This window comes from Amaranthus tricolor, chromosome 4 (genome assembly GCF_026212465.1).
Source record: "Amaranthus tricolor cultivar Red isolate AtriRed21 chromosome 4, ASM2621246v1, whole genome shotgun sequence".
In the NCBI taxonomy this organism is placed as follows: Eukaryota; Viridiplantae; Streptophyta; class Magnoliopsida; order Caryophyllales; family Amaranthaceae; genus Amaranthus; species Amaranthus tricolor.
Window position 1 is genome coordinate 30,798,295 of NC_080050.1, and position 22,204 is coordinate 30,820,498.

Here is a 22,204-nt window from a genome sequence, read left to right on the forward strand (position 1 = left end):
TTAGTTTCAAATTAATTTAAAATAAAGTGATATAAGTGATTATTTTAAGATAATAAGTATACTCTATAGTTCAGCATAATAAAAACAGTCTCAATGTAAGACCGTTTCATATGAAAATTTGTTCACAAATTCTTGTGAGAGACGGTCTTTTTGAAATATCATATCTAATTGGCCTAGTCCATTATATATTTTTTAAAATATTATAAGTAGGCATTAAGAATGATGTAAGTAGACATTTAAGTTATTGAAAGTAGACATTAAGAATACAGTAAGTAAGCATTAAGGATAATATAAGTAGACATTAAGAATACGGTAAGCAAACATTAATCTTTAATGGGATGGACTTGAGATATGTCTCTCAAAGAGACGGTCTCTCAAGAGACTAACTGAAATTTGTTTGATAAAACAAAGGTAATATACAAACACAAAAACTTGGATGTGACCGTCGCAAGTTAAGACGAAGTGTGGACCGGCACATTTCACACTCGTGTAACAACATTCAATTTTCTGGGCATTTATCCATTTGGATCTTAAAGGTATCAATTTGGTGAAATTGATACCTTCAAAGTCAAAATTGATACCTTTTAAGATCAAAATTGAAAAATGCCCAGAAAATAAAAAAAATGCCCAGATTACTACACGCGCAAATTAGGCCGGGCCAAATTCACGATCTCAATACGAGGCCGTCTCGTCCAAGAACAACCGATATACAAACTGCTCTTAGTTAAGTACATATAGGCCCAATATGGACTACTTCATCATTAATTGATCAAAGTGATTGTTAACTGAACTCGATCTTTCAATCCAAAAAAAAATATCAACCCCTCTTGTATCAGACCGTCACATCATGAGACGAGTTCATATAAAAGATCTATGAGCACAATTGATATAAACATAATTTGATAATTTTTATAAAAAATCATAAATACATATTAAAAAAAAGGAAAAATTACCCTGAATAATACGAACTTTCACTGATTTTCCTACAATAATACGAACTTTCAATTAACCATGAATAATACGAACTTTGATACATATTTCCCGCTAACATACCTGACCGGTTCTTTACCTGGAGAAACGGTAAATTCCCCATTTCTTCATTACGCTAGCGGGAAATATGTATCAAAGTTTGTATTATTCATGGTTAATTGAAAGTTCGTATTATTGTAGAAAAATCAGTGAAAGTTCGTATTATTCAGGGTAATTTTTCCTTATTTTAATGGGTATTTAGACAGCCTTTTTTTAGCAGCCTCTTCTTCATCTTTTGCTCACTTTGCTCTTCCAATTTAATTACTTCTTCCAACATCTAAATTTTTTTTTTCCATTTTCATTTTAATCTCTAAAGTAATTTGATATTTAACATGTATTCTCCTTCGTCATCATCTCAATCTAGAACATCAATTGCAAAAGGAATTCCTTTATGTAAATATGGTGTTCATGCTAAATTACAAGTAGTCAAAAAAGATTTTGTAAATTAACCAAGCCATGTTAACAGTTCATACAATAATGGCCAAGGAATCAATGTCTTTAATTCTTTTTTTAAAAAAAATTGGGAAATTATTAAGCATGATATTATTTGAAAACTTTGTGGTCCATATTTTATTGAAATGCAGGTATCCAACAAGATTTAAAGGTCACCTTAACAGCTTCACGGGTTGAGTTAAAAAATTCTCCATCATCACGCATTGGCCAGCCTAACGAAAAATATGTCAGTCCTGCGGCTAGCCACCACCATAGCCCAAAGAACACAAACAAAAAAAGGAGATAAAGAGGACTCAGATACACTAGTGGAAAAAAACGTATTTGCTGCGTATCATTTGCTGCGATTTTTGTATATACGCAGCAATAAATAGGAAAAAGAATTAGAAAAAAAAAATTAATTGTTGAGGTGTGACCGTAGCAAATACTCAGTAGCACAATTAATTGCTGCGGTTATGCTATGGCCCACAGCAAATAAATGCATATTAAACTAAAAAAAAATAAATAAAATATAAGCATTATTTGCTGCAGTTATTGAATGACCGTAGCAAATAAGTATTAAAAAAAAAGTGAAGAAAAAATTTAAAGGCAGACAGACCCTAATCCGCGGCTCGCGTAAATCTCCGCGGCACGCGGAGTGCATCCTGACCCAGCAAAAAAATTTTGCTTTACTTAGTTTTATCAGCCAAAAAAATTTTTTAAAAAGGAATGAGTAAGTTTACAGGTAACAGGTAAAATGGTATGTCAGCGGGAAATATGTGTTAAAGTTCGTATTATTCATGGTTAATTGAAAGTTCGTATTATTGTAGGAAAATCAGTGAAAGTTCGTATTATTTTTGGTAATTTTTCCTAAAAAAATAATATTTTCAATTCAACTTTATAAAATAACTATTAGCTACTCTATGAGAGCACGTCTCTTGGTGAGATAATTTCATTCAACAATTTATAAATAACTATTCGTAATTTATTTTGATGAATTTTCATATCTTAAAACCAATAAGCAATGAGATATTTTAAATACTACAAAATCCATTATTCTCAACGAAAGTTAATAATAGATGGTTTTGTTTTTAATTTGTGATTCATTAACTGTGCTTGCATATATATGATCAATATGTAGCAGAGAATATTAGTTATATAATACATTTATGTTTTTTTTGAGATTAAAGGAGATTACTTTTTCATTTCATTCAAGATAATTAATTGGATGAAAAAAGGATAATCTTTCATCCATATCATACAACAGTTAAAGTCAATAGACCTGCGAGCAAGCATATGTGCTGCTTTGTTACAGTCTTTGGAAACAAAAGAAAATGTACCAGATACAAAATCATTAATAAAATTTTTCCAACGATTGATAATAACTCCAAGCTCAGAAATATTTTTCGTATATATATATATATATATATATATATATATATATATATATATATATATATATATATATATATATATATATATATATATATACACACGTGGGTGTTGATAAGGTGGCCCTAGCCAATGACATGACCTTAGGCAACATTCCAACACTCGTTGCTCCTACATCGTATGCTCTAGTTTCCCCTCTAGATGAACACATTGAGGACAACTCTTGGAGGTCTTGGGCATGTGATACAACTTACACTGATGAAAGAGAGTTTCAAAAGGGTATGACGTTTGATAATAAGGATTCACTGTTGGAAGCTGTTAAATTGTATTATATTCATAGGAACATTGAGTATCGAATTGAGACTTCCAATCAAATCGTCCTTACCTTGAAGATTAAGAGGGGGTGTATTTGGAGGATAAGGGCTAGGAAGAACTTTTATCATGGGGGTTGTATATTAAGTAGTGACATTGTGTTAGCTGGACACATTCAATTGACATCTTTTGTGATCAACAATATCATTAGAAATTGTGTTGCTCAAGACCCATCAATTAAGGTCTCTGTGGTGCGACGGATGGTAAAAGACCAATTTGGAGTTGAAGTGACCTATAAGCGGGCATGGTGTGCTAAATAGCAAGCCCTTCTCTCCATCTACGGGACATGGGAAGACTCTTATCCTCTCCATCCTCGCTTCTTGAAAGAATGCAAGTTTCTAACCCTGAGACTGTAGTTGAGTGGTTCTTTAAGGAAGATAATGATGTTGGTGTGTATGTTCGTCCTAGTATTATTTCCAACGTGTGTTTTGGGCTTTTAAACCTAATATTAAGGGGTTCAAGTATTGCAAACCCCTTATCGCCATTGATGGAACACACTTATCTGGTGTGGGCTTCTATCGTGATCAGTTGGATCTACTTCGAGCTGACCAGGTAAAGGCTAAACTCAGTAATTTCATAACTATTATATTGCGCAATTTATTAATTATATTTTTACATGTAGTTTCGATGGGACCCTTACCCCGCTGAGGCATATGCTGCATTGCCTCAATACTCAAGAATATTGTTGGGGGCGTGGGGAGCATCCATACCTTTGATATACTTCGACATAGTCGAATTGCATCTCCCCAAGCGCATAATGTGCCAATATGGGATGGTACAGGGCATTTCATCGCCTTGTGACACAGAGGTAGAGCTCTATCTCACCTCACGCAAGGGTCGGGAACCCAAGAACTGGTTGGAGATCAACGGGCGCCATATCGCTCGATGGGATCAGGGGCTAGAGCTGCTAGCCCAAGGTGCACCAAATCACGGCCAGGATCGATGTCGCTCCAATCTGTGTTAATCTCAAGTTCATAACCACAATCACAGAACTCTTCAACAGAACGCTTCTTTGACATCTACGGAACACATATGATATAGTAACATAATTATAAAAATCATATTAATATTTATAAATTGAGAATAATGCTAACATAATTCCTTAGATTACCTTCAAAACCAATTAGTTAGAATAAGAATGATGGAGTTTGGATACAATGATGTAGGGAAATAATAGAGTTATTTATAGAACATAATAACGACGACTATTTCAACTTCATAACGGCTATTTTTCAATTTTACAACGGCTAGTTCAAAGCATAGATAAAAGTCAACAAAAGTCAAACTATTGTTCGCTGTTACTAAAAGCGAACAAAAGCAAACCTGGTCAAAGCAGGTCAAGCATTTGTTCGTTGTCAGTAACAAAGAACAAAGGTTTGACCATGTTTGCTTTTGTTCGCTGTTACTAACAGCGAACACATGCTTGACTATTTTTTTGACTAGTTCTCTTAGTTCGCTGTTAGTAATAACGAGTATATATCAAACCTAACTTTGGAGTTAAGTACGCTTATTTTGAGATTAAAGTTTGACCGAAGTTTAATTTTTGACTAACTTTGTTAAAAAGTCTTATTTTTTTAAAATTTTCACTAATCGTTCATACAAACATTTTGATGATTGATTGACATTTATTTATTTATTTATTGAGAGAAAGACATTTCAAATTTGAATGTGGAGTATGCAAGAAATTGTAGGTGTAATGTCAACCGTCCAAAACAATACAAAAGGCCCCACAAGGGTGGACCGTCATTGTTATATCAACAGACAATCCCACCACGTTAAGGCCTGTCCTGACTTAGCCTGTTAAAATCGCTCTCCTAACAAACAAAACTAGAGTATACTCCATTTCTCCCAAAGTCCCAATAATTCCGAACCCTAGTTCCGCCATGTCTGACGATTCTCCAGCCACCTCCTCTGCCATTACCGGCGAAAATGAGCAGGAACAACCGCAATCAGCGGACAATCTTTCATCAAAAATGGAGAAAATGAACATTTCTAGTTCATCCTTCAGTATTTGGCCTCCTACCTCACGAACTCGAGATGCTGTAATCAATCGTCTCATCGAAACACTTTCTAATCCATCTGTTCTCTCTAAGCGTTATGGATCGATTCCTTCTGAAGAAGCTTCTTCCATTGCTAAATCTATTGAAGAAGAATCGTATGATGTTGCTGCTTCAAAGGCTGCTGCTAATTCGACTTCTGTTTCCAGCATTGATGAAGGTATTGAGATTCTTCAGGTTTACTCTAAAGAGATCAGTACACGGATGCTTGCTGCTGTTAAATCTAAAGGTGCTACTCCTGCTCCTGATCCTGATGCTTCGGAGATCTCTGCTCCTCCGGAATCTGATCGTGCTACTGTTGCAAGTGAGGAAGTTTCTTCTTCTATTGGTAATGAATCTTCGGCTTAGGGTTTACTGTTGTCTTCATTAGATAATAATTCCAGATCTGCTGCTCTTAGTTCTTCTGCCTTTCTATTGCTTAGTAATGACTGAGTATTATCTAGTATCTACATCAATAGTGTCATATATCGTAATGGTGTCATATAATGTACTTTTCAAATGAGCTGGCGACTTATATGATATTCTAGAATTCTGAGGTTTTTCTCGGGACTTCTAAATCGTAAACGAGAAATTTCTAATTCTCCAATTTGGTTAAATCTAGCTGTACTATGTGTATGTTGAATTATGTAAGCATATTGTCATAATGTTACACATGATTCAGAATTGTCATAAGTTTAGAAATTTACTGAAGGTTATTTCATTTGGTGGAGTTATTGCCATTTTGCTGGAGTGAATCAAGCGTAATGTTGAAGAGAAAACTCGGGTAATCATTGTTTTGAATGCTTTGTCTTTCTCTGAGATGTTTGTCCCTTAGCCTCTTCTAGAAATTATAGAAATTCATGGTTGCGTATGTTATTTTGTACTGAGTGGTGCACAATCATGTAATCTTTGGCCTATTGATGCTTAATTGCTTATTAGTCATACAACTTAAAGTAGAATAAAGATTAATTGAGTTACTATTTTATTTAACTTTTCGTATTTGAAATGTCAATGTCTTCGGATTGAATTTTTTGTTAAGCTTTTCTTGTGTATAGTTATGCTTTATTTGTTCTCTTTCTTTGAACTTTTGTGGATTTACTATTTGGTTCTATTTGGCAACAAGCATATATCTTCTAAGTTATTGGGAATTATATTATTAATTAAATGAAATGATTTGACCAACTTATTGCATTAATGGTCTATGTAGAAGAGTTTGATAAAATCTCTGTTAGTGTTTATCTGTTTGGAATTTGAACAAGGAAATGACATGTATGTACATGAACTTTCTAGTAGTTGTTTTGAAAAGGAAGCATATGCAATTGTCTGTATAGAAGTGTTTGGTAAAAACTAGTGATGTTAGTTTCTGAGTGTTGGAAGTTAACATTGAGTGTCCAGGGATTTAAAGAATGACAGTAAAGTCTTGATCTCAGTATTTATGTTTGTGATCCCTCTTAGTTGGTGATTGAAGTTACTTTTTGTACTAATGTGGCTTAAAATTAATTGTTCATAGGCTATTATAGAGAATTCTTGTGCTAGCTTTAGCCCGATTATAAGGGCGTGTCGAGTCATTAGGTCTCTACATGTGCTAGTAAGATTTATGATTCTTGAGTGTTGTAGTATGTGAAAATATTTCTTGATTTGATAAGTTGAGAATTTTCCAAATGTGACAATGCAAAGAGAGCTTATTTTCCTGTGAAGCGTTCTTGTTGTGTGAGCTCTTTTTGTCTAAAAGATCATGTCACAGGAGCAGGTATCAAAGATGGTGCTTTTGCTTCTAATGTCCATAAATTTCTTTGCTGCTTAACATAACGAAGTTAATGATAATTTATGGTGTTTAGCACCTATCTTGCAATGCAAGGATTCTGTTACTATTCCTCCCATCATTCTTCATTATACCTGTCTGGTTTTGAATTGATGCCTGTTTTAATCTACTGGATAATATGCGCTGAGATCCCTTTAAATCCTTCTTTCAAATGGGGTGCTTGTTGGATGGTGTTGGTTACTGTATGAGTTCTTTCCTTTAACAAATGAAAATGTCGCCTTATGAGTTTGTAGATAGATGTACTTTCCTTGTAGCAAAGGGCCCTATTTGTGTTTATCAATACATCCTTATATTTTTTGATTAGCTCTAAATTAGCCTTTTGACCTACTTGAATTGTTTCCTTCGCTTTGTGCTCCGTAGTGTTTTATTTGAATTTTGTGCTCGTTAGGTTAATGGTTTAAATCCGTTTTTGGTAGTATTGTGTACTGGATGTATGCAATTCGTTTAAACTTTACTGATCCAATGTTAGAGGCTTTAGGGTAATTAAATGCTGCCTTCTGGTGAGGCCGTGAGGCTATAATGAATGCTTGTTAGACACTTTGGTCTATATTTAATAGTATTTTAAAGATAAAAGATATACTTGAGTGTCTGGCTGGCATAATAATTGCATTTATATCTGACTGATGCTGGATTACTGGCTTTCTTTTGGTTAGCTTGATAGTTATTGCTCCATTTAAACGTCTAAGCTTAACTTTTTGTTAGGATAGGTTAGAATTAGGGCACCCAATTTCCTATCAATAGGTTCATATTGAGCTTTTTAGAGGTGGGAGCTGTAGATGTTTCAATGGCCAATCTATGATATAATTGCTTTTGTACGCAGATATATAAACTATTCGTTTGACTGCTAAGCTTCTTGATCCCAACTAGACAGAAGGGCAATTGCCTGTGAGATTGTGATGTGTCTCCAAGGATCCTTCCTTTTGAAGACATGGTGAGGGTGTGTAGTAGATGGTAGTGAAGAAAAACCCTTTGGCCCTTCCTATGTGTTTCTAGAGTTTTTCTAGATTTAGGTGGCATGGAAATCTATACAGTTATATGTTAAGAGGGTCACTTGGGGACTTTTGACTTAGTTTAGTAAGAGTAGAGTCTAGATTGTCATTGCATTCACTTTCTGGAATATGTTGAGGACCGCTCTAGGCTGCGAAGTGTTGCCTTTTCCCAGCTTAATTATATTTCTATTTTCCAAAAAAAAAAAGCTTTTTTAATGTTTAGCAATTTGAGCCTTTTAATCTGTGTTTTGAACTGGGTTTTTTTTGATACTTGATGCTAGTATCCTACTCCTTTGACTAATTGTCTATTACTAAGGCTTTTATGTAGATGTTTTACACTTACTTGAATGCCTCAACAGCACATACTCCTTTATTCGTGTGAATTTGATACATTTTTATGTAGCCTACAATTTAATTTAGCTAGACGGGTTGGCCTGTTGGAAGAATAAGACAAAAACGTGAATTGTGGGATGATTTGTGGGAACATTTTCACAGTTGGAAACGTAGCATAATTATTGGGATCCATGATCGGAAAATGTAGCAATTTGAGAGGGATAGTAAGTATACGTTTCAGAAGGCTAATGGTATTTTCAATTTGTCTTTCTTAGGAGACTATTATGAGCAAGAAAAACACTTTGAAGACATTGGTAAGAATTGATTGTAGATAAAATTTGATTTATTTACAAAGTTTACTTCTATTGAGTCATCAATGTGCTGCTAGTTCCTTGCTAATAGGCATGTGATCCCTGATTTTGATCTTTTATCTTTATGTATAAAAATTGAAAACCTCAACTTTTCTCAGACCAAAATGTCACAGTTTTAAATTGTTGATACAGCTTACTCGTTAACACACGTATGCTTTACTAAATGCTGTGAAGTAATTAATTATAGCTGCCTGTCTAGATGCTAGAATTACTACTGTGTTTAAGTCGTACGCATAGGCAGAAGCTTCATCATATGGTAGAATATGGATTAAGCGTTTGGCATTGTTGTTTTGTACTATAGAAATCGGGAGCTGTTATTTGACGTTTTATTGAGGTTGGTATTCTTTGTTTTATGTCTTAACTGGTGATCATGTATGCTAATTTCCATTTAAATCTACAGTGACATCTGGGAATTCAATCGTAAGAACATGAACTTAAGTTTGTCGTTCAACGTCTCATCCATTGATGAGTTAATATTTTATCCTTATTGCAAACCATTGTGTGAAATGATTCTGTTTCCAAGAACTTAAGTTTAATGTTCTGCAGTTTGTGGATTTTGGTTCTCACCAAGTTCTCTCATTTCATCAATCTGCCCCGTAATCTAAATAAAATTTATAATTTTTATGATTATTATATAAACAGTTACAAAAAGTATGAAAATTTTGAAAATATTAAAAATTAATTGTAAATTTTATGTAATAAAATTAATTTTATTATCAACAATTCTTACTTAGGACTGTCTTTTGTAAAGATGGCTCTTAAAAGTCAAGCTCACAACTATATATATTATGTGAAAATTTAAAATGTATAAGATAAATAATCAAAAAAATGAACAAAATAATATAGGTTTTAATTTTATTCCAAAACTAAGCGTGAAATTTCCAAACTCGAAATTTAGGCTAACTACGAACAGGTCAAAAAAGATAAAATAGTTGTTCGCAGTTAGTAACTGCGAATAATACTTTGACTTTTTTGACCTGTTCGCAGTACTAACTGTGAAAAGCTACTTTACTTAATTTTTTTTTCTAATTATTGAGTTGTTGTTTGTTGTATTTGCATTAGAGACATTAGAATAAGTAATTAGAAGCCAATGTATATTTCAAGCGGGATGATACATCGCCAAAACTCTGAACATTCGTAAGTCAAAGCTTGGAGGCTATGATAAAGTAAATATATATATATATATATATATATATATATATATATATATATATATATATATATATATATATATATATATATATATATATATATATATATAAAAGAAAAAATTTACCTAGAATAATCTATCCTTTTATAATTTTTCTACAATAATCCCACCTATTGATTAACCATGAATAATCTCAACTTTAAGGAGTATTTGCCTAGAGTAAACTTGCGTAACCCGATGACCTATTATAATAGGTAATTCACCAAAAAAATAAATTAAAAATTAATTTAAAATTAGAGAAAAATTTTGAAAATTTACATAAAAAATTATACATAATAAAAAATCATAATTTTTTTTTGAACAATTTTTTAATATTTTTTTTCGACATTCTATTTTAATTTATCTTTTTTAAAAAAAAATGAAACATGCCATAGCAAGTCATCCGGTAACCGGGTATACTCCAGGAAAATACCCCTTAAAATTGGGATTATTCATGGTTAATCAATAGGTGAGATTATTATAGGCAAATCATAAATAGGTTGAATTATTCTAGGTAATTTTTCTTATTTTAAATTATATTAACATTTTTTCTTTATTTTCGTGGTATTTGACTAGATAAATAAGCTTGTTAGAGAAGAAGAGATTAATTATTTTGTTTACCTTAATTCATATTTATTGAACTATATCATGTTGTTAACATTTTTTCTAAATTATGTTAACAGTTTTTCTTTATGTCGTTTTTATCATGTTGTATTAAATGAGATTGCATGTAAAATTCTGTCCACTAATAATAATTCATTTCACAAAGTGTTCAGGAATATGACATTTGTCATTTTTAACACTTTTATTAAGTTGTCTTGAATTTTTTTCTTGAAGTGGAAAAAAAATATTTTTTTAATATAATAAATGGCAAAAAACATCGTGAAAATAAATAGTGTCTTTAAAAATTTTGCTCAGCCTTGATAGGTAGGTTGGAAAAGAAAAAAGATAGTGGAGATACATAATTAGTGAGATTTTGGACATGGTCGAACTTATTTCAATGTTGTTTCCAGTTGTATTAATTTTCTTAAAAAAATTCTTATCAGAATCTCATGATCGGAACTTTGAATTCGTTTGCAATCCAAGATATTCAAAGGGAATGATTTAATACTTAGTTTGACATGTTTGCCTAACAGTTTTAAAAGGTTATTATTAGTTTGACAAGCTTAATAATATTATTTTTAAATATAATTATTTAATAAAATAATAGTTATATATATATATATATATATATATATATATATATATATATATATATATATATTTATATAAGAGTAATAGCAATAACAATTGCTAGTTCCACTTCAATTTTTTTGTTCGTAAAAGTTTTTAGCATGAACATGTTTAGATGTGAATTAAATTAACTATCTGAGTACTATAAATTCAAAGAGCAGGTGATAATGAAATTCAAGCCAACAACTCATGGATGGCCAATCAAATTTATTTGAATTCTCATTAGAGATATACATAAAAATAAAGATATTCTCATAAATTGGGTAATATTTTTATATATTTCAGGTTATTTTATGATATTATAAATATCGTGTTCATTACACGTTATTTTTAAGTTAAATTATACTAAACTTAAATGATTGGATTAAATTTAAACATGATTATTTATGACTTTAACCCCAACCAAGAAAGATAAAGACATCCTTAACATGCACTCTAACTTGTGCCTATTTTATGGTGTGTCTCGATCAGTCGCCCCCATGGTTTTCTTTTGGCCGACACATTCCTCTCTTTTTTCCTAACTTTCCTTGGCTTTGTCCTGGTCTTTCTTGTCATTGCCAAAACAAACCCTTTTTATGCACAGCAATTACCAAAATATATATATATATATATATATATATATATATATATATATATATATATATATATATATATATATATTCTATTCCTTTCTATTCTGACCAAGTCTCATTTGTTTTTTTGATGCTATCTACCAATTACTTTTAGTTTTGTGTTTTATTCTTAACCTAGAAGCTAGAGTATAGTCAAGTGAAAATTTATTTAATTCGTCTTAATGTATACTTTCTAAAGAGAATTCATTAGAACATTCTAAAGTGAAAATTTAGTTACTAGGTTCTACTCTATCCTATTAATTTGAACGTAATAACCTTATTCAAAATATTATATTTTAACCAAATATTTCATTTAATTTTAAAGCATAGTCAAGAAAATTTTAATTAGATGTTCTCATTTAGGATTGAAATAGTGTATTGACAATGAGCAAAATTAAATGAGATATTTCGTTAAAATAGGGTGGAGTACTACACTAGTGGAAAAAAACCTTATTTGTTGCGGTTTTTTGGCCATAATATGTTGCGGTTTTGGCCGAAACATTATTGATAACAGCAGATGGCCTAATTTAAAAGCTGCGGTTTAAAACCGCAGCAGAAAAGTGCACTATATGCTGCGGGCATCCCAAAAACCGCAGCATATAGTCATACACTATATGCTGCGGGCCTCCTTAAAACAGCAGCATATAGTGATGACTATATGCTGCGGTTTTAAGGAGGCCCACAACATTTATATAAATATATATATATATATATATATATATATATATATATATATATATATATATATATATATATATATATATATATATATATATATATATATATATATTTTCTTTTTTCGTTTAATACTATTAAATAATCCAATAATGTAAAATGTAATAAACAATGATTAATTCAATGATAATCACCAATTAACACCAATAATCACCAATAATCTCTTTGTAAACTCTTGATCGTATATATAATATAATAATATGTACATATACAAATTGAAGTACTAAATCTAAATAATTACATTATTCACCAAGAACAAAAATTAGCAAGATACGCGGCAATCTTGTCTTTCAATTAGCGCATTTCTTCATCTCTCAAAGGGCGTGTTTCCCTTGGAATGTCGTATAAAACCTATAATATAATATTAAATTAAATGATACACAAACATTATTAGAATTTACCAATAGTAAATATATAATATTATAATTTAAGAACGTAACAAATACTTACGGCGTCAATGTTTTCGGCTCCAATCTCCTTCACAGATTGTAAGATATCGTCCATGTATTTGAGAGTATAGTAGCCGTAATCAAAGGTATTATCAGCTTGTCGAAAGCACTAAGAGAAAATAGATGTTAGTGCCAAAAAAAATTTAAAAACCCATAAAATTGCAACTTAGCACGTAATTTCTAGCATATGACTATTATTTTCAATTCTAAACACTTCAACACAATAATATATACCAAATAGTGTTGTATGTCAAGTTTCGTGCAAAACAAACCAAGTTTGAGCTACTTTATGCGCGAAAGTCCAAAAAAAGCTTAAAAACCCATAAAATTGAATAGTGTTGTGTACCTTTACTGCTATCCATTTCGAAAATGTGGCTCTGGATATAAATCTCATTTCTCCACGCACTTTTTTCATTGTGCTGAAACGCATAGGAAAAGTATAACTATATATATATAACACTTAATTAAATGAAAATCGGTAAAATTTATAAAATTACGTACGCATTCAACAAGGCTTTGAATTTTGTGTTGCGAGGCGGGCTTTGAGGTTTTTGTAATAACAACTTTTTAACATATATACTTATTTATACCAAACGTATTTAACCCTAAAAATATATACTTAAAATAATTAACATTGTATACTTCATACTTCATATACTTCATATTCTAATTCTATATAATCAAACATATTCAAATTATATACTTCATACTTCAATATTAAGCACTACATTGTAAATAAAATCATATTCAAAATATAAATAATAAAATTAAATCATTTAACCTTAGAAATATAAGTATTCTAATTCTAATAATCAAAGACAAGTATAACAACAAACCACATTTTTAACAAAATGAGCAAATAATTAACAAACCACACAAACCACATTCACAAATAATTACTAAATATGCAGATAATTAACAAACCACATTTTTAACTAAATTACTAAATTACAAGTGAAAAAATAAAAATATAAACTTGCAAATTTACAAAACAAATAGAAATTACCTTGATTTCGCGGTTTATGCAATAATCTACAAAAAAACAAAAAAAATTAATATAAAAAAATTAGCCCTAATTTTCGTATGTATTGAACTTGCAAAAAACTTAAAGGTTTGAGAAATTAAAAAGATAAATAATACCTTAATTCGTGAGTTTTTAAGATGAACAAGACCAAATGCTTTTGGTTTCAAAGGGTTTTGAAAAATGATGAGCAGTAGAAGTCGTGGGAGAAGAAGAATAGTCGAGCAGATGATGAACCAGTAGGGTTTATGAAAATTTGAAGCTTGAAGTTTGAAGTTCAGAAGAACAATCGTTTGAAGTTTGAGAAATTTCGAAGGAAGAAGAAGAGGAAATGTTGTGCGTGTGTTTGTGGTTTATGAAACAGTAGGGTTTATGAAAGTAGAAGTTAAAAGGGGCCTTTTTAAATTGGTCAATTGCTGCGGTCAAAGCAAAAACCGCAGCATATATTCATTTTGCTGATTTTTCAATGTGTTATTTGTTGCGGTCATACTAAGAATCGCGGTCATACTAAGAACAATGCCTTATTTGTTGCGGTCATACTGAAAAACCGCAGCATTTGTTGAATTTTTATTTTTGCTCAATTTTATTTTCTATTAAATGTTGCGTATAAATAAAACCACAGCACATATATAGCAGCAGATACGTTTTTTTCGACTAGTAGAACCAAGTAACCAAATTCTTGCTAAAAAACTAATCTATATTCGTGCATAATTTTTGGGAAATCATGACTTTGCAATTTTATTCTCTAAGAATTGTTATGTTCTTTAAATTTCCAATTTTATTTTCTAATTTAAATTTATGCATTATTTGGATGCCAAATGTTAAGTAAACGTTGATAGGTATCAAGATCAATTGTATATGAAAAAAAACCCGAAATTCTTACTTATGGATTATGAAATATAAAAATAAGATTATGAAAAAAATATTTATATGAATTATGATATGGAGTAATTATTATTATAGTAATTTAACCAATAAACTTTATGCAATATTATAATTAATACAAGTATGAAGTACAATTTAAAATAGTAGAACACTTAAACTGATTTCCTTCTACTTTCATCTCCCCAACCAAAAAAAAAAAAAATTTCCATAATTTAAAGAGACAATTGCAAATTATAGGATCAACATTTTATTATTCTGATGTCAACAAATTTTTGTCAATGTAAAATCTAAAAAGTCAGATATATGCAACCTATCTTTTATAATAATAAAGAAATTGTTTTTCTTCCTCTTTGCCCTTTCCTAGTCTGTTCGCTACTTTTCTTCCCTTAATCTCAATCTATACAGGTTACCGGATTGATGAGTATATAAGTATGATTAAAGAAACTATTTTCCGAATCTACGGAAAAAAGAAAAAAAAAGTGTAATGCACAAATAATACAATAGTCGTATAGTGTATGTGTATGTATAATTGTATGTATGACATATGTTGTTGTACACCTTTTATGGTATTCAAAGAAAAAAAAAAGCGCAAATTAATGACCTGCTCCACCTCTGCTTGGGCCTGAGGCCAATCTAACACCCAATTTTCTAAGCATCAACTTAATATCACCCAAACTTGTCAACCCATTTTCGGTGCTCGGTTTTCTATTGTCGTTGTCGTTGTCGTTGTGGCGACTTTTGGTATAATCGACAGCCCAAAGATTTCGAGTGCACCTTACATGATTGATTTTGGTGCAAAAAACTAGCACCAAAATGGCTATTACAAAACAAAGTTTTTTAGTAGTTAGCATTATAATGTGTTTATTTGAATGTTTTTAGGTTTGTTTTGGTTGAAAAGTTGAACAAGTATGTAAGGGTATTGATTGTATTTATAGATATATATATATATAAGGGGATCAAACAGTTGGAATTTAGACATGTTGGGTTGGGTCCCATTTACTTGTTTTGACTAGGCTTTTTCTTGCAATTAGCTTTTTTTCTATCTACTTTATCAATTTGTACGAGTCTTTCAACATTTTTATTATTTTGCAATATTTTTATTTCTAGTAATTTCTATTACTTTATTCGATTATTTTCTCTAATTTTATCTATATAATTTTAACATTTTCATCCCTTTGTAATTATTTATGCAATTTTGTTTTGTTGTAATATCATGACCAGAACCGTCTTCAAATTTTTAAGGGCCCTAAACAAAAATTAAAATGAGCTTTTTCAGTATAAACATGTATGTTTATCGATAGTAATAAACTACTATTTTATTTTTATTAAATAAAATATTAATTTGTTCAATTAATTTAATGAAAAAAGAAAATAAACAAAATAATAATAGCACTATTTTTTTGCTAGGAATATTAAAATTACTTAATTACCTAAATTAAATAATTATCAATGAAAAAAATAAATCAAATAATACTTACTAGCCAAAAACTAAAATATTGTATTTTTTAATACTTTAATTTATAAATCAAATATATTAATTTTTTAAACCCTTAAAAATAAGAAGACTCTAAGCGTTCGCGGCGACAAACAGTCTATGTGAACATAGATTTGTATTTTTACAAGTTTGAGGGGTTGACAGGATTGAGAAGGTGTAAAATTAGGTGTTGGATTCTTTCCTTTTCATTTTATATGAATCATAACTAATCTTTTTGGCTTTAACAGACCGTGTTCCGGAACTTTGGTGCTTTCTACTTACTCCAAGTAAAAACAATCTATTTCCTCCGTTTCAAATTACTTACAATATTTTTTTTAGATATTTTACAATACTTGCAATATTACCTTTTTTAGCTAAAAGTAACTAAATGATTTTTTTATTTTATCTCTACTTTATTCTCACTTTATACATTATTAACTTTTTACCTACTATTTTCGAGATATTATAAACATTATACACTTGACAATGATATTTCTTAATACTTGTGCCAAAAGACAATGTTGCAAGTAATTTAGAATGGAGAAAGTACCATTTTACACTCCCCAATGTGGCAATGCGTAACCTTGTTTGGGTATTATGAGATTTTAAACAAGCCCTATCAATTAAGACGTTTTTTTTGACGCAACGTCTTTCCATTCTGAGAATTTTGGTGGAGGTTTATCTGTTTAAATTATACTATTTCAAACATGTTGATGGTACACTTTATTAATCCTTTTAAGATGTTATATAATACGCCTTATTTCACGTCTTATTGATTATGAAATGTTTTCTAGTTCAATATACATGTATATAAGGCCAAAGCAAAAATTTCTATTAGCCATAAAATAGCTTAAACAATACATTACGTTTAAATGATCCCTATTGTTAAATTATATAATGTATTCTAAGCCTTAACCAAAAACTTAAGTAAATCATTAAGACCCCATGCTATATTATATATTTTAACACGCTTCCTCATACGAGAGCCATTTGAACTAGAAGTGTGGATGCAATATCAGGCCCTTCTTATTCGTAGTGCTGAATATTCCACTTTAAATGAGGCGTGATTGAAATTTGAATTCATGACCTCTTGTCATGTTGACTCTCATGTCAATGAATCAACTTAATATGTTATATACTCTAACAGGTACTGATAAATTTGTTAATACGTTTGTACACGACAAGATCAACACAAAATGAAAGTTGAGTGTGTATAAATTTTGATGTGGTTTCATCCAAAAAAAGTCATTATATCATACTTTTAACTCCCCCTTACGAGTATTTAGTTCAAGTGTCTCATTTATTTTCACTCGCTTGACATGCCAAACTACATTTAACTGAACTTTATTTTTACTTGATTAAGACAATGTAAGAGTGATTGAGTGCAAATAATACAAATTCTAACTGAGATATTTAAAATAGATAAGAAATAAAAGTAAAATTATAAGTTAGAAAGAGGAGGCCGGATTAATATATTATAGGTTTTTATAAAATTTACTTAGCCAAAAGAAAAAATACAATAGGTCTTAAGTTGGATAATATAGGAGGCTTCCCAACCGGTGAGACTTTGCAACTACATGTATTATTGTAGATTGATGCGAAGCATGGAGATGTTTAAAACAAATTAATTATTTATTTAACATTGTTATTAAAATTGATTTTTATCCGAATTTAAAAATAAATTTACAATTAGGTAAAAATTAATATGCACCGAAATTGATTCGTAATCAAGTTGATAACCCAAATGAAGCTTGACGGGTACGAAAGGTGTTGAAGACGAGTATAGTGTATGATCGAGCATCTCTGAACAACAGCGATGAAAATTTTGACCATCATCAAAAGTGTGATTGGTGTTTCACGCGGACACCGTCTTCTTACTTTTATGTGGGTGGGTGCCTTTTTTATATTATTTTATATAATCAGTTCGTTTTATATAAGACTATTCACTATGAGACGGATTTATATAATTAGTTTATTTTTTAATTGATTACATTAAAATTATAAGTGATCACTTTAACACACTAAATATACATAGTCAACTTAATAAAATTGGTCTCGCCATGAGACCATCTTATTTAAAAATTTGTGTTTTTATAATGGGCTTGGTATAAGAGTCCTACAACCAACCTCCTATTTCATGAAAATTTGAAAAGGTTAAGCGAAAAAATAAAAAAAATTAACAAAATAATCTAACTTTTAAAAATATTCCAAAAGTAAGCGGAAAAATCCTAAACCTGTGGTTTGGAGCTGTTCGCAGTTACCAACTGCGAACAACTATTTAATATTTTTTTTCCTTAATTTTTGAGTTGTTATTTGTTGTATTTGCATTAGAGACATTAGAATAAGTAATTACAAGTCAATGTATGTTTCAGGCGGCATGATTCATCGCCAAAACTCCGATCAATCGTAAGTGAAAACTTGGAGCCTATGATAAAGTAATGAAACATATATATACAACAAATTATATACAAATGTTTGAAATATACAATTCAATATATATATATATATATATATATATATATATATATATATATATATATATATATATATATATATATATATATATATATATATATATATACATAGTCGATCCAAATACACAAAAGTTAAACGTTAACGCTCACGACCCTCATCTACCCTATCCAACTAAGTTGGTCTCCTACGCCTCCTACGATAGTAAGAGGCGTTCGGGTGTCGCTCTAACAGTGGAGGGGACTGATACTGTGATGACTGTGATGGCCCAGCCTGCGAGGTCCCTGCAACGTCAACGGGGTATGAATGGTCCATCTCCTCCAAATGATAGTCATAAGCAGGAGATGAGACGTGCGTATGGGCGGTAGTCAGTGAGGACTCTGCAGGCACTTCCGGTATGAAGTGCTGGAACTGCGAGCCGACGAGCATGCTATGCGTAATCTCCCTCACCGGCTCCTCGTGGCTGTACCGCATCACTGCTGCCGCACCGTGTGCCTGCAATTAATATTTAGTTAATATAACATTATATTATTTAATCGGGAACTTAATCATATAAATGCAAATGAAGACTTACAAATTGGGTCATCGTAGGCGCACCAGGTGCGTAATGTGCTGCTACGAAGATGGCACGTGGTGTCATCCATCGGCGCGTGATAGAGAGGAACCACGGCATATAGTCTGGTGTAGTAGGTGCACCATAAACATCAACCGGCCCTCCTTGCGCCAGCAGCTCTAGTTTACCATCCCAACGAGTGATGTGACGCCAGTTGATGTCCATCCAGTTTGCCGCACCTTGATTTTTGCGCGTAATCTGGTGCAGCTGGGGTTCAGTGTCATAAGGCGGTGCAATGCCCTGTACCAACCCATATTGGTGCAGTACGCGTTCCGGTAGATGTACTTCGACAATGTCGAAGCATATGAGTGGCATAGAAGCCCTCCACACACCTGAATGAATCCCCGAGTATTCGAGTACGGTTGCGTAAGCTTCCGCAGGGTATGGGTCCCACAAAAACTAAAATACATGTTATGAAAATGTAAGTGATATGTTAATTAAATTGTGACATGCTTACGAATACAAGCCATGAACCACGACCATGCACTTATATTCTCCTTCTCTACCAAGGCAAAGGCTAATGGAAAGATTCCCTTATCACCATCTTGGGCAATGACAGTCAATAAGGTATGACAATATTTACCATACAAGTGTGTGCCGTCAATGGCGATAAGAGGTTTACAATAATTGAAGCCTTCAATGCAAGGATTAAAGGCCCAAAAGACACGTTGGAAGGTCCTAATATTAGGTCTCACATATACACCCGTGTCATTGTCCTCCTTAAAATACCACTCAAGTACTAACCCCGGGTTGAAATGTTGCAAAGCTTCTAAAAAGCGTGGAAGGAGTGAGTAAGAACCTTCCCAGGTTCCGTAAATGGACAACAAGGCTTGTTGCGTGGCACACCACGCTCGCTTATAATTCACATCCACACCAAAACGATCTTTAACCATCTGCCGTACGGCAGATACCTTAATGGATGGGTCTTTAGAACCACAATTTCTAATGACATTGTTAATAACAGAAGATGTCAGGTGAATGTGTCCAGCCAAAACAGTGTCACAACCCAATACACAAGAACCATGCTTACCCTTATAGGTAACAATACGCCATGAAGATAAATAAGAATCAAACGTAGCCCTAAGTCTCCATGAACAACCCCGCTTGCACTTCAAGGTAAGGATAGTTTGGTTCGAGGTCTCCGTTCTGTACTCCACATTTCTGCGAATATGATACACTCTAATAGCTTCCAACAACGATTCCTTACTATCAAACATCATACCCTAATCAAACTCTCCGTCTTCAGTGTATGTGGTATCACAAGCCCAAGTCCTCCATGAGTTGTCCTCCTCATACTCGTCTAAAGGTGGACAGAGGGCATAAGGTGTAGAAGGAATGATTATAGGAATGTTGCCTAGGGTCATGTCATTTGCTAGCGCATCCTCATCGACATCCACATCGTCCTCTGAAGGATCATCAATGAGCTCATTACTCTCATTCCATCATCCCAAGGTCCCATCTCAGCAGTTTCCCCTAAGTTAACCATTGAATCAATTGGAACTTGAGTCGTAGGAGGTTGAGAAAAAGTACAAGATGCAAAAGGAACAAAAGGATTCATAGTTTTCTGAGCTGATATAGGCATAGGGGTAGGAATAGGAATAGAAGCAACTACATTCCCTAAGGGTACTTCTTCTACGTATAACTCCAAAGAGAGAATTTGGGTGGACTTTAAATGCTCCCACATAGCATCTATAGCCTCATCATCCTCAACAGGAAAGGCAAGCACTTCTCCACTTATGTCATATTTAAAGCTTATATTTACGGTACTTCTAGTAGGGTCCAATCCAAGCTATTTTGTCCTATTTGGTTGTTCGCAGTTAGTAACTGCGAATAGCTCCAAACCACAGATTTGGAATTTTACGCTTACTTTTGAAACTTAGCTTATTTTGTTAAATTTTTTTATTTTTCCTCTTAATGGATTCAAATTTTCCTATTTCAGCATAAACCCAACCCAATTAAGCCCAAATCTTATAAAGTTTCAAGGAAAATTTGAAAAGAATAAGACTTTTAAACAAAGTTAGTCAAAAATCAAGCTTCGGCCAAACTTTAATCCCAAAATAAGCGTGCTTGGCTCCAAAGCTAGGTTTGGTATATACTCGCTGTTACTAACAGCGAACTAAGGGAACTGGTCAAAAAAATAGTCAAGCATGTCTTTGCTGTTAGTAACAGCGAACAATAGTTTGACTTTTGTTGACTTTTATCTATGCTTTGAACTAGCCATTGTAGTGTCAATCCCAATCTTGGAACTAATAAGTCATAGAAACTTGAAAATTTATGAGATCAAATCAAGGAATGAAATTGCTTTAATGGTGGAAATAAAAGGGAGATTTTCGTGGGTTTAGAGCTTAGAGTTTGAAGTTTTGGTGAAATGAGGAAGAAGGAGTGTTGTATTTAGGGTCGTGTTAGTTTGCTGATACTAACAGAGAACAAAGACTTTGGTAAAAAAAAAGTCAACATCTTTGTTCACTGTTAGTAAAAGCGAACACATATGTTGACTTTGTTTTACCAATGTCTCTGTTCACTGTTACTAACAGCAAACAAACATTTGCCTTAAATTTCAGCACATAAATGATTCGCTGTTAGTAACAGCGTGTATACCCAAACCTAGCTTTGGAGGCTAGCACACTTATTTTGGGATTAAAGTTTCTCCAAAGCTTGATTTTTAACTATTTTATTTAAATGGTCTTATTTTTTCAAATTTCTCGATTAGTCTTTTATGAGATCGTCTACTAATGTGATAAATCTATAT

The 22,204-nt window shown here is 31.9% G+C and overlaps 2 protein-coding genes across 3 annotated transcripts; one reads left to right on the forward strand and one right to left on the reverse strand.

Moving 5' to 3' along the window:
• Nucleotides 1-4,908: 4,908 nt before the first annotated feature.
• On the forward strand, nucleotides 4,909-5,979 carry LOC130811027 (MFP1 attachment factor 1-like). The gene has a single exon (XM_057677163.1). The coding sequence runs from the start codon at nucleotides 5,106-5,108 to the stop codon at nucleotides 5,625-5,627; it is 522 nt and encodes a 173-aa protein (XP_057533146.1). The 5' UTR covers nucleotides 4,909-5,105; the 3' UTR covers nucleotides 5,628-5,979.
• A 6,721-nt stretch (nucleotides 5,980-12,700) lies between these two features.
• LOC130810552 (uncharacterized) lies at nucleotides 12,701-15,798 on the reverse strand. Of its 2 annotated transcripts, XM_057676656.1 has the most exons (5): nucleotides 15,498-15,798; nucleotides 13,997-14,022; nucleotides 13,337-13,409; nucleotides 12,992-13,099; nucleotides 12,701-12,892 (listed from the first exon to the last, which is right to left on the reverse strand). In XM_057676656.1, exons 1-4 carry the CDS (start codon nucleotides 15,745-15,747, stop codon nucleotides 13,083-13,085), a joined length of 366 nt encoding a protein of 121 aa, XP_057532639.1. In that variant the 5' UTR covers nucleotides 15,748-15,798; the 3' UTR covers nucleotides 12,701-12,892; nucleotides 12,992-13,082. The 2 variants fall into 2 exon arrangements, with proteins under 2 accessions (XP_057532639.1, XP_057532638.1); XM_057676655.1 differs by lacking the exons at nucleotides 12,701-12,892; nucleotides 12,992-13,099 and having other exon boundaries at nucleotides 13,109-13,409.
• Between the last annotated feature and the right edge of the window lie 6,406 nt (nucleotides 15,799-22,204).